This window comes from Ammospiza nelsoni, chromosome Z (genome assembly GCF_027579445.1).
Source record: "Ammospiza nelsoni isolate bAmmNel1 chromosome Z, bAmmNel1.pri, whole genome shotgun sequence".
Lineage (NCBI taxonomy): Eukaryota > Metazoa > Chordata > Aves > Passeriformes > Passerellidae > Ammospiza > Ammospiza nelsoni.
Window position 1 is genome coordinate 68,281,992 of NC_080669.1, and position 13,781 is coordinate 68,295,772.

A 13,781-nucleotide genomic window follows, 5' to 3' on the forward strand; every position below is an offset into this window, starting at 1 on the left:
CCTGTACTGTGGTGCAAATATAATCACAGATTAATTTTTTTTTTTGAGTGTTTCATAGAACACATTTACTTGTTCAGAGAGAAAAGGAAGCATTAACCAAATGGTGAGTGAAGTGTGGGAAAGTAGCACCAGGAGCCCCCAGCTGCACCAAGAGCCCCAAATTGCACTGATTCATCCCCACTCTCACCTCCTCTGCGTGCTGATCCTGGATCTCAGCATAGGGGCCCTTGGTTCTTGCCTGAGCTGTACTGGGGTTATTCCTGTTCTGTGTGCTGCTCTTGCTGACATACTTACCAGAGTTTGTGGCCTGGCCATGAACTTGAGTCATTACCTTGCCATTGTCTCCAGTCACTGGGCTGCTTACAGGTCAAGTTACTCTGCAGGGAGGTCACAATCGCTTCGCTTCCAAGTTGTCCTCTCTCATGGTGTACCCGTGCCCTGGCTGCTCTGTGTCAAGCACAGTGAAATACCCGATACTGATAGTCCGTGCTTCTGGGAACCGGAGATCCACATTCAGGTCCCTACTTCTAAATTTATAAGCTAAAAACAAACCGAAGTTCCGCTCTTCGTACATTGATTTAAGTTAGCAGCAGTGCTCATACTGCATGTGAAATGGAGATGCAAAGAATTCCAAAGAGAAAAGACAGGCTCAAATAATAATACCTAAAAATATGGTGGTGGTAGCAGTGACTTATAGATCCTTGCATTTTCAAAGTTGGCTAAACCCATCCTAAAATGACCTCTTATGAATAGAGTTGTTAAGTTAGAATAGCACTAGCCTGTTCCTCACACATACATATTGTCAGCTCAATAAGAAAAATAATTAATAATAAAATATACTTAAAGCTGTTACTGGCTTTTACCTAATTTTCAAACTCATCTATTGTTTTTAAAAAGTCATTTGTGGGGCTGTCTGCCAGGTCTGTCTTCCCTCTGAGTGAAAATAAATTCTTCTGTAGTCCTAATTTTATTAGTATTTGAAACTATCCTACCACTCTGTTGTCCTAAACTGAATTTGAGTGTGCAGAAGACTATAAATCTCATCCCAACTGCTCAAAATCAGATCACATATCAGAACTGTAATTAAATTAATCCTGAATTTTTTAAAGGAGAAATTGGGCAAGGTTTCATGCATGTCAAGAGTGTTCTGTTCATGTTACTCTTAGAACAAATCATATGTAAAAGTACAAAGCCATGTTAAAAACATACCAAGTATCATTGCCAGTTTGATGATTGTGAATGCATTTCTTTGTGCATCTGGGCCAAACTGCTGGGAAATACCTGGCACAATCGCAGAAGTGTTGCCTAAGTTTCTGAGCCTTTTTCCATGTCAGGTCCTTTTGAGTTGTTTTTTTCTTGGTGGGTGGGGGTTGGTTGTTGGTTTTGGTTTTTGTTTGTTTGGGTTTTTGAAGTTTTTATTGTTTGTTTTTCCAATTTTAATTTCTGTTGAGTGTCTCATTGCCTCTCCAGGACTTTGTTGGGCATGTGTGGGAATATGCAGTTAGCTCTAAAATAATTTTTTAACCAGTAATTTTTAAATTATTGTGAGATTAGTCTGTCCAGTAAAATCTGAGTCGTTAGGAGTAGCCATGCTGGAGATGGTTTTGGGTAGCACAGTAAAAGCAAGGAGCAGGCTCATAACACCGCTGGTTTCTATTTTGATACTCGATTGTGTTATTTTCATGGTAAATGACCTGGCACGGTCAGCGGGTGGGACAGCGAGGGGACATTCCCACTCTGGGGACACCGCACGGAAGGGGCATCCCGCCCCCACGGAGCCTGCACGGGCACTAACAGGCTTTGGGGTAGGATCTCACTACGCCAAGCAACGCGCGGCTGGGTAAGCTAGCAAAGTGACTTCGCAGCATTCCGGAGTGCCTGGACCACTGATGCACCTCGAACGGCTTTCTGACTGCCCTGAAAACCCAGTGCACTACAGCTAAAATGGTTTGGCTAGCAGCTCCCTCGTGTAATAGTTAACGTCAAATAGATTTAAAACAGAACATAATGAATGTTTTTTTTTCATTGCTTCTCGATAATTTCTATACTTCCTAATTCAATTTGAAAGTGAAAGGACTTTAGATGGAGTAGTAGTATTTTGGGTAATACATGGTTCAATTTTTAGACCCAAGAGGTACTGCTTACTGATTTAAGTTACATGTCCATTAATTATAAAGAGGAACTTGGACCAGTGTTGGTTGAATGTTGAGACCTAGATTTTTAACATTAAATATTAATAATTCCTCCTTTTCCTCCACCTTTATCTTCCTCACGCTCTCCTTAACAGAGCTGCATTACTTTGTTTTTCTTTGGCTATAGATGTCTGCTCTTACAAGGTAAAGTGAATGTACAATGTTTAAACATTTTAAATGCAGTTTCTTTCTCAGAAGCATAGTTCTGCTAGGAACTTGTAAATATAGTCCATCTAGAATGAAAAGTGCTTCTGTTGAGAAATACCTAGAAATCATTACTTAAGTGCATAGGATTATAATATTTTATTATGATAATACATGAAAAAAATTAATTATGTGCAAACGGTAGTTTAACATTGTAACAGCCTTGACAGATTACAGAACAAAACTTCCCATCTGATTTTTATATCAATTCCCCAGTCTACTGAAAACTGCATTAACATATATTTAGATGTTACAAAGAAATCAACACAGTTCTAAACACTGACCTGACATGGTATTTCAACTTACAATGCATTTTTAAAATATTTAATCCAAGTAGTGTTAAATGACCACTGTCAAACTCTTATGACTAAAATTTCTTAAGTCTTAACAAAAATAATCAGAAACCATTCTCTTAAGATAATTTAAATATTGTTTATCTGTTTATAGTAGTGAATTTTTCATAATACAAAAAATAATTTCATGACTCAAAAAACTACTTTCATTTGGATTAGCAGCAATTTACTAACAAACTCCACTTTGGGTTACGTACATGTAAAGTTCATTTCTGAGCTAGGAATTATCCCCTAGATTTTGGTAGAGTAAAAAAGTCAAAGTTTTGGTTACGTACTTAGTGGACTTAAGCATAGCTTAACAGGGCATTTTGAGAGTGATCTGACCATTTAAGGATCTTTGCTGACAGAGATACTGAGCACAGATTTAAACACAAATTATGGAGGATGGAGGTTATTCTTTCCTTCTGGACTGATGTTGCCTGTGAGTCTTGTCGTAAAAGCTCAGGCTTTAAAATATAGTAAAATCTGGCTACAGAAATTCTAATATTGGATCAAATGAACAAACTGATAGAAGTATAACACAGAATGCCAATTCAAAGTGATCTTACTTTTCTAGTAAACATCTGCAAAACTTAGCAACTTGACATCCATATTGGCAGGCTTTGGATTTCCTGGTGACTCCTTTAACGCACAGGGCTACCACCAGGGCTCCCAGAGTCTTCACAAAAGCATTGTTTAAAAAGAATGATTATTTCTGGTGTTACACCACTGTCAACTAATTTGGTGTTCAAATACTGTCGGTAACCTGTGACACCATGGCATTCTCCGAATAACCAGTGTAAGCTTTAAAGATATATATACCTTCAGCCTGCTTCCCATGCTGCTTTTGTATTTCTTCCTCTGCCAACTGAGGCAAAGATAAACACCTCTTGGTTTTATGAAATAAGTCTACCCACTGAACACTCCTCACGTCATACACTGATGTACATGGATTTCTCAAAAAAAAAAAGAGACCGTGAACTGACTGGTAACAATTCTTTGAAGTGCTGCATCTCTATACATGGCCTGCCCACTCACAATTTTGCTTCAGCTTGGAGATAGGCACTTCTAAAAAGAACTAGGCAACAATCAGTACAAATCCTGGTAAAGAATATATTCACAGTAAAGGCAGGAGTGCAGTCATCTATGAAAAGGAAAAAGCCTTACCTAAGATACTTGCTTTTATCATTTTTATACAGAGTTGCTTTTTAAATTTTGTAATAGGTTGGTGTTTTTTCCACAAGAATTTGCATCTATTTAGAAGGCTATCAACTTCCTCTCCCTCATGCCTTAGAGCACAAACCTCTGGCTCCCTTACTACTGGCTATGATGGGGGCAAAACCTTCTGCATGAAGTGAAAGCCAAAAAAGAAAAGTTAAACTGCACTAAAATTTGAGAGAAACATTTGCCGTCTTTTTGGGAACACATATATGTCTATGTACAAAAATAAATTCTGACAGTGTCCATTTAAAAAAGTTAAATTTATACAAACTGTTAGAATAATTACACAAACTAACCATTTCAGCAGCTTTGAAATATCACACATTCAATTTTCATAAGCAAATTGCAATGCTATTTAGCATTTCTCAATATATTCAACATATTTTTTGGAACAAACTCAATGCAACACACTTTACATTTCAGAATAACCATGTGCAGCACATACTTAGATGCAAACAGTAAACCATTTGAGTTACATTCACTTTGTGATAAAAAGTGTACTGGCTGCTTAATGCAGCACCCTCACCATGGCAAGGTCATGGTAAAGTCTCAATCCCTCCCCTAACACCAAGTTACCACACTGTCACATAAAAATATCCTTTAGCATAAACAAATGCCTTAAGTTTGTCACAGTTCCCTTCTCTCAGCTTTCCAGAACAACAAAGTCTCCAAATATTTTTATAAGCTGAAAAAAATAAACACATCCAGCAAAATCTCAGTCCACTTTGTACAGGGTAATGTAACACATTAATTCACTAGTTCACAAATTGTCTAATTGCTAACTCACAAGCCTACAAGCAGAACAGTTTCCTAGCCAATGGTGAGTGAGAGTGCTCCTGCTTGCTCCCTCTCGCCTGGTGCAGTGGTTCCCTGCACCACACCTGGAAACATAAAAGCCTCAACAGTCTGTCTGCACCAAAAGCTTTTGTGATAAACTGATGTATCTGTGACTTACACCTTCAAAGTTTGGTATATAGAATTGCCACGTGTTTGTGTATTCTAAAGGAAATGCCAAACGAGTACTTTGCAGAGATAAAGCTTCAAGTGGTGAGAGGTGCAGCAGATAACCATGCCCACGGGTGGCAATGGCTACAGAATTATCACTTTCTGCTCACACACTCCTGCATAGGTGTTGCTCCTGCTCTGACCTAATGGCACTGCTCCTACCACACACTAGATCTTAGCAAGAGTTCTCTTGGGTCAAAACCTGAGCAGGAGGTAATGCATAATCACAAGTCTAGTACTATATCAACAAGTTTCAAGCATGAATGTTAAACCTCTCCTTTTAGTATATATCCATCTGCCAGAGTTCTAACAAAAATAGAACAATATATTTCAATTTAAATAAATAAAACAACATATTTCAATACATGTAAAAACATGCTCTGAAAAAGTAGAAAGAAAAACTATAGCTTTGGCTAAAGCTACTAGTTTACAGAGTTTTTATAAAAATATGAATAAAGTAAAAAAACAGGGAGAATTTTTTAAGCTCACCTGTATCAATTGGCCGTCTTTTTGCTAACACATACTGCTTCTGCTTGTTGTTGATGCTTTTACAACCCATTTGGTTTTACAGCATGTGACAGATCACACAAAATTAACTGTCACTGAGAAGTGATTCTTGAATTTGCAACACGAAGTGCTATGCTTGCAATGGATCTCATAGCACACGTAGAGATCTTGTGACAGATTCCAGCTTGGGAAATGTAGTTGGAAGCTAAACGATACAGCCTTTCTGCTCCAAATATGTTAAAGTGCCCAGGCAGTACCTTCTCCACAAGACCTCTATCTACTAACTCCATCAGGCGCTGGCAGCTTGCAATGTAGTCACTGATTCTGCTGTAGGGCAGCCAGTCGATCATAGATCCGTCATACACCACATCTCCGCTGAACAAAATCTTCCGGTCCTTGTCATGTAAGCAAATGCTGCCTCGTGAATGACCAGGCATGTGCATGACAGTGAGCTGTCGATCTCCAAGGTTGATCACATCCCCTGCAAACACATTTGTTACAGGAAATTGTATGCATTTGCCATGTTTCTTAAATGACATAAAGAGAACTACCTACTCATATGCAGCGTTGATACATACTACCTATTGCAACAGTGGGAGTGGGGCATTTATTTTCTTAATGAGTGCCAAAGAGGTGTCCAAAATACAAGCTTAGCAAAAAGGTATTTTCCAATTACACTAATGGTTAACACAGGCTTGGGTTGTGTTAATGAAATATACTCACATTCTAGTAAATTGCACAATGTGAAAAGCAATGCAGTAGAGAAAATGAAATGGGAACAAAAAGAACACAACTAAGCTGGTTCTTCAACAGTTTGCAAAGAACATATTTCACAATTTATTGTAATTTTACCCTTAGTATTGCACTGCTGTTACTCCTAAAATGCATAAGGCTAAAACGTAAAGACAGGTACACACCGGTCTTGACACACTTTCTTCACTTCATTCATTAAGATATAAAAACAGAACTTTCTTACCATTAGGTTATTTTTTTGACAGCTTAAATGTGAATGCCTTTTAATTGTACCAGCCACTGAACTGATACTTGTGTTTCATGTCTCAGTTAACATCTTAGAAATTGTGATGCTACTCTGGCAGCCAGTGTACTTGCTCTTTGACAAAACTATTTTTTTGAAATAATCCTCCCTACTTTTTGACGAAAAAAACAACTTAAACTTATATTGATTTACTATAGTTAAATGTCACTATAGTTATTTAACTATTATTACAGTTAAATGTCATCCAATCTTTACTGAAGCCTTCAGTAAGTTCAGTTCTGCTTTTCCAGCACTTATGTGGGATGGCCTAATAAAGCCAAGAAAAGAGTAAGCACTGTGCCTAAGGTGTCACCTGTCTGACACCCACTCTTTAACATCTACTGAACAGTATTGCACAGTTTAGGTGCTTTGTTAACAAAAAACCTAGTCACTGTCCCCCATTAGAGACTAAATGATCTTTTTTTATCTGCAACAAGCCACTTCTGTAACTGCTACATCAGTAACACGTGATTTTTAAAATTTTACATAAGTCAGGTAAAATTCAGTAAATGTATTTATGTAAAATTCACGTGAATTCTGTAAAATAAAAACTATTCTCAGTAGATATTTCAGAAATTGTCCTGTTATCTGCACTTGCCATGTTTTGACAGCTTATCAACAATAAAGATCCCCAGATGTCAGAACATGACCTGCTGACATACCGTTTGAAGCCTAAGGATAAACCTGGGGTATTCAATTAGTCAACTAAAACATTACTGAGTGATTCTTATTCTAGATGGAAAAAAAACCCGCCAAAACCTTCAGTAAAAACGGTTTAACCCAGTACAAGTCTTTTTGGTCCCATGCTGACTGCGGGTGGCTTTTAGGTCCACAGTTGTGACAAAATTAATAGATTTTATTATTTTACACGAGGAGCTGGGTAAACCAAGAGGCGCTCAGCGGCAAAGAAGCAGCTCCGTAACACCCAGAGCACTGTGCCCAGCACCCCTCGGCGCGGCGAGGCCGCCCCCTTACCCTCGTGCAGCAGGCGACTGGGCCGGACGGGCGGGACGCGGAACTGCCGGGCGCTCCAGCCGGGCCGCGGCGGCCGCGCCACCTCCCGGTCTGACAGCCACGTCACGGCCTCGTAATTGTCGCCTTGGAGCAGCGCCGACGCCTCGGCGCTGTGCACCGCCACCTCCTCGAAGTGCTGCAGCCCGCCCGAGTGGTCGAAGTGGACGTGGGTGGCCACGGCCAGCAGCGGCCGCGGCCCGGCGCCCTCGGCCGGCGCCAGGAGCCCGGCGTCACGCAGGTAGTCGGGCAGGCTGCGCAGTCCCAGCCCCGCATCGATCACCACGTCTCGCTGCGAGCCCCGCACTAGCCAGATGTTGGCCCGGTTGCCCGACTCATAGAAGCGTTCCTGGATCCAAAAGATACCGCCGCCCAGGGGCTTGTGCGCGAACCACTCCAGCGCCGACATGGCCCGGCCGGCGCTGTGGGCCCGCCAGCCGCCCCCCCGCAGCGCCCCGGCGGCGGCACGGGCGGGGCGGGGCGGGCGCGGGCCCGGCCCACTGCGGCAGCGGCAGGCGGAGCGTGACGGGGCCGGGTGAGGCGTGGGGAGGCCCGGAGAGGCTGTGGGCGTTCAGCCGCGGCGGGGCTGGGCGCGGGTTTGAGCCCCCTTCGCCGCTGAGACCCCCCGACGGACGGGGTCGTAAAGGCGAAGCGCTGCGGCAGTGCCGGGAGCGGCGGGACCCTCTAGGGGTGACGGGCCGTCAGCGAGGGGCGGGGAGCGGGAGAGGAGCGGAGAGCAGCTGAGAGGGCTCTTCTCACACGGCAGAGGTTAGCGACCCTCAGGACAAATACCTTCTCCCCCTCACCTTCACTGGCTTTAGTTTAAAAAGACACCCACATAATCTCAGTATTTAATGTTCAGTACTTTCTTTTGTATATGTTCTTCAGTTTAACTGATGGCACCTGCCTCTCAAAATCAGAGAACACAACCACCAGAACACCATCAGGAATTTTGTTGTGAGGAAAGCGTAGGATACCTAGAGCTCGTCTGAGCGCTCAGTCTTCTTAGGTCTGCTGTTGTTGCACCAGCGGTCCGGCAGCTGTCGGGGATCCGGATTCCACGGGCCTTTCCCTCCTGAAACATCAGCTGCCTTCCCCTGAGTAACTGCCCGAGAAACTGCATACGTAGGTTTGGAGGAAATTGAAAAGCCTAAATCTGAAAGTCTTCTCTTTTACAGATGACACACAAAGTACTCATAAACAAGAAAATACACCCTGTTGATCCTTTAGAAATCCCCCAGGGTAAACAGAACACTGGTTGGGGTAACTTTATCGTCCTTAGTGGCTTAGTTGTCTAAATCTTCAGGATTTTTTCATCTATCACTGTCACTTTGTGCTGTCAGTAAACATAAACATTCTGAGGTTTTTAAAAAATTGTAAGTTTGGGTAAAAATGTGAAGTTGAAATGCTGCCAGTTTTTAATGCTTATTCTCATCAGACTGATGCAATGTACTTTTAAGAGAATTTACTAAGAATTAATTTTAAAGCAGCTTTTAAAAAATGTACCCTCATATTCACTACATTTAATGCCTTTCCTTGTTAGCTTAGTGTCTCATTTAACTTGTGTTGTGTTGTTCTGCTGTTTACCTTTTTTTTTTTTTTCATCTATATAATTGCTCATGTTTGGGGCTTTACAGTGTCTTTTATCTCTCTATTTGGCAAGGCTCACATCTTGCTTTTCATGCTATTCATCCTATTTTCAGAGGACCTTCCCTTCCCTTCCCTTCCCTTCCCTTCCCTTCCCTTCCCTTCCCTTCCCTTCCCTTCCCTTCCCTTCCCTTCCCTTCCCTTCCCTTCCCTTCCCTTCCCTTCCCTTCCCTTCCCTTCCCTTCCCTTCCCTTCCCTTCCCTTCCCTTTTTTTTTCTCAAAAAAATATTTATTTAGGTCTCTGTGCTTATTTATTCTGTACTGCAGAGTGGCATGGAAATGTAGAATATGATTTTGTTTTATCCACATAGACCTTATTTCTGTTGAAAGTAACAAGTAGGAAAAAAACTGCCATCAACATGTTTTCTGTGGCCTTAATAAAAAGGTCTTTGCTTCTGTCTGGGGGGAGCCAGGTGCACTCGTACAGGTGCAGCCGTAAGTCTGGAGCAACCTGGTTGTACCGAGCAAGTACAGTGACCTTGCAGTTACTAGTGAGCAGCTCACGGGATTTCTGGGTTTGGACCTTGCACCAATCTGAGTCGTCTGTGGGAGTGATCAGTATCACAGTGCTTCAGCTTCCTTTGGAGCCTATTTATTGGCATCTTCCCCCATTCTCACATTTTGATTTATTTATCAGCCCATGGGTCATGCAATTAATGAGATGAAGCTTGGTATAACATGAAAGTGGAGAGAAATGACTGTAAATGTTTTGGAGACTCTTTTTCTTTTATGACCTTTTAAAATATTTCAGTTAGAAACAACAAACTTTTTTTTTTCCAGCAATTAGCTTGCAGTCCTGCTGGAGTTTTTTGTGACTTTTGATTATCTTAATTACCTCTTTGCCTGGGTCACTTTTTCAAGATCCAAAAATAGTTACTAAGATAAAGGACAAAAAATAGTCAGGATGAAGAAGTCATGAATGACAAACACAAACTGCCTTTTGGAGAAAAGTTCAAAAAAACACACTAGAGTGTAGTCACAGAAAGTTCAGGATTCTTAAACTTTTTTTCACCTGTTTCTGGTTCTTCTGGTTGAACCAATACAGTGCATCTAATTTCAGGCAGGCAGAGGTGGCTAGCAGAAATAAGTGAATGAAGCTGATTTTATGCTTGTATCAAATTTACAGTCTGTGGAAGAATCTGAGATGGGCATTGAAAATGGCTTGCTATTTAAAAATGATTGCTGGTTTTAAAATGCCTGTAGTCTTTGTTAGATGCTAACTTTCTTGGTAATATATACATCAATTTGAAACATGTAAGGAAAATATATCTTTAAAGATCTATAATATTTTCAGTACATCCAATGGGTCAAGTAGAGGAAGAGGACATGCTTCATCTGCCTTCAACATGGAGGCTATTGGCTTTGGTAAGGATGCAGATGAAATATATGAACACCCCTAAGAATTTTGGATTTTATAATAATGTAAATCACCATTTTTCTTAATTCATCATGAAAGGGGCTTTCCTGCCCCTTTGCTAACTGTTGTATCACATATTTAACTGGACTGCTTGCAAGGAGTTAGTGCGTTGAAGTCCTCATCATGATTTGTTTTTCTGGACATTGCAAGAATAGATACACTGGATACTTGTATTTGTCTGAAATGAGTTTACATTAATCTTTGAAGCTATAAATTTGCTGATTTTAGAAAATTACTATATATGCAAACATGAAAGATTGTGTATGATTGTCCTGTACTGCAGAAGCCAGCATTTGAAAATAACTGAAAGATCCTTTGTGTAATTAAGGGAGCGTAATTGAGACTTGGCATTTAGGATGTATTTGAAAATCAAAGGGGAATAAAGACCATCTTCTGACTGCATTTTGATGTGCAGGGAAGCTTTTGACTTACTGAACCATATATTATTCATCCTCTTAATTCAGCATTGCAATTAAGATGTGTGATTTCATATTACTAAGTCACCTGTAACTGTTTTTCATGTGAATGTTGCAGTTTGCTTGGTAGCACAATTCTGTGCCATCTGAATTCTGTATACACTGCATCTTTTGAGGTACAGTCAGTCTAACAGGAGAATTACTAGCCCCAGTATATTTAATGTATACCCTGGAGAAGGTAAAAGGCTTTCTTCCTTCTGTGAACAAAATTTCAGAACTAAGTTAAACTTCTCAGGGCAAATCTGGTGTCATTCAGGAAAATCAGAGTTAACCTAGCTGTATAAGTAGAATCAATAAAAAATTCAAGTGTTGATTTAATGACTGGACAATGACCAAAAGTACATTACAGCTTTGACTAACTTACAGTGAAAGTATTTGAAGCAGTGAATTATTGCTGTTGCATATTCCTATTAGACACTTTCTGAGTTCACACAAAGTTTCTGTAAATGCAATTAGAAACTCAATTAAGGAACATCAGCAACATTAAGTGATTTAAAGTGTTGGCCAATTTGCAAATATAGATGGAAGCAGTAAGCTCCTTTCATGGTCCAGATCTGGGACTTCTGATACACTTCATGCTTTGCAACCTACCACTCACTTATTGATTTAGCACCATTTATCACACGAGAGAAACAACATCCATTCTATAATTCTGCCTGTAGTATTCTGGATACTTTTAAAACTGTTTTTGCATATTTATCTTTCTCACTTTCAAGGTTCAAGTTAAACAAAAACAAAACACCCCAAAAGCAAACCCCCATAAAAAACCTCCCTCAAATCCCAAAAATCCAACCCTTAACATTTCATTTAAATTCGTCTGGTAGAAACTGTGTGAGGGCCTGGTTTTAGACAACACAACCTCATGATAATAGTCATGAGAAGAGTGTCCATGTTATTAGATAGCATACTTAATGTAGCTGTAACACTATCATAGAAGTGGTTAAGAAAAATACCACTCTGACTGAAGAGAGAAGGAATAGTTTCTGAGAAAGTTTGGTTGGTGAGAATAATTGCTTTTGGCAGTTAAGAGTTTAGGATTACTATGAATGACTGTGTAACAGTTTTAATAATTTTTTCCCTTGATTTTGTACAAAATGCCACATCTGAGGGGTGGGTTATAATTACATCAGTGATGGTCTTAATTTAAAAAGCTTGTTTTTATCTCAGTTGTAATGTGCAGTTGTCTCTGGGACTGCATTCTGTGGCAAAAGTGGTCTAGCTTTAAGAAAACTGTGGAGTAGATTATTTTTTACTGATATTTTCTGTTACCTGGTTAACATAACATTTTGTAAAACTAAGAGGGTGTTACAAAGTGGGCTGTAAGCAGGAACTTGATAAATTGTCTTTGCTACAATAGTGAATGGATTGTTATAAAACCTCAGAGCAGTATCTATGAGCCAGGTGGTCCTTTGAAGTGTGAGAAGGGAAACGTTTTATTAGTCAGGATGTATCTGTCTATCTTTCATTATTCAGGTAGCAAATGAAAGCCCTGTCTCCTTCTACCTGGAAATTTTGATGTGAAATGTGCCAAATAGCATAGATTTCCATCATTCAACACTCATTTTGAGAGAATAGCAGGCATATTCTATAGAAATTTCTTTACTTACCCCACTATGTAAGTTACGAATCACTCATGTTTTCCTGTGCGTGTATCTGCCAAGACTGGGTGACTGCCACCTTGGCAGTGGTTTGGAATTAGTTCCTTGGTTGTGAGTGGCAAGAGTCAGTCAATGTATTTTTTTACTGATGGCATCAGCAATTTTTTCCTCACTAAAGAGCCTTGAACTGAAATCAAAACTACTTATTTCTTTTCCTCTCTTTGCTGGTAGTTTCCTACATCTATGAATGCCCCTTGAGACAATGTTATTTTAATTGTAGACTCTTTCATGCACAATTTTAAGAAGGTTTTCTGTTTGCCTTCATAATAACTAAGTTTAAGATTTAGCTTCATCTATGATGTCTTCTTTTTCCTTGGTGAGTATGCACCTGAAGGATGGAAAGCCACAGAGAGACCTCCTCCAGTCTCCAAACAGACTGGAGAAGGGGTGCATGGGAATCTCATGTAATTTTAATAGTGAGTGCAAGTGCTGCACCTGGGTTGGACCAGTGCCAGCACGTTGAGGGAGGGATTGTTCCCCTCTTCCCTGTTTTGGTGGGACCCCACCTGCGGTTCTCCATAAGCTCTGGCGTCCCAGAACAGGAAGGACATGGACCTGTTGGAACAAGTCCAGACGAGGCCACTCAGTTGATCACAGGGAAGGAGAACTATGAGGAGAGTGTGAGAGAATTGAGATTATTCAGCTTGGAAAAGTCTTCAGGCTGACCTAATTGCAACCTTTTGGTATCTGAAGGGAATTTACAGAAAAGATGGGGCAATAGCATGTAGTGACAGGACAAGGGGGAATAGGTTCAAATTGAAAGAGAATGGGTTTAGATTAGACATTAAGAAGAAATTCTTTATTGTGAGGGTGTTGAGGCACTGACACAGGTTGCTCAGGGAAATTGTGGATGCCCCATTTCTGGAGGTGTTCAATGCCAGGCTGGGTGGGGCTTTGAGTAACCTGATCTAGTGGAAGGTGTCCCTTCCCATGGCAGTGGGGTTAGAACAAGTTGATGTTTAAGGTCCCTTCCAACTCAAACTCTTCTGTCATTCTATGAGTCTGTGATTATGTGCTAGAAGTTTTTGATGCTAAAGGTCAAAGGCTATCTTTGTTACTAATTTTTGTAAAATAT

The 13,781-nt window shown here is 40.5% G+C and overlaps 1 protein-coding gene across 1 annotated transcript; it reads right to left on the bottom strand.

The window, feature by feature from the left end:
* Positions 1–2,471: 2,471 nt before the first annotated feature.
* MBLAC2 (metallo-beta-lactamase domain containing 2) lies at positions 2,472–7,917 on the bottom strand. The gene is made up of 2 exons (XM_059492830.1): positions 7,473–7,917; positions 2,472–5,942 (listed from the first exon to the last, which is right to left on the bottom strand). The coding sequence occupies exons 1-2, from the start codon at positions 7,915–7,917 to the stop codon at positions 5,554–5,556; spliced, it is 834 nt and encodes a 277-aa protein (XP_059348813.1). The 3' UTR covers positions 2,472–5,553.
* Between the last annotated feature and the right edge of the window lie 5,864 nt (positions 7,918–13,781).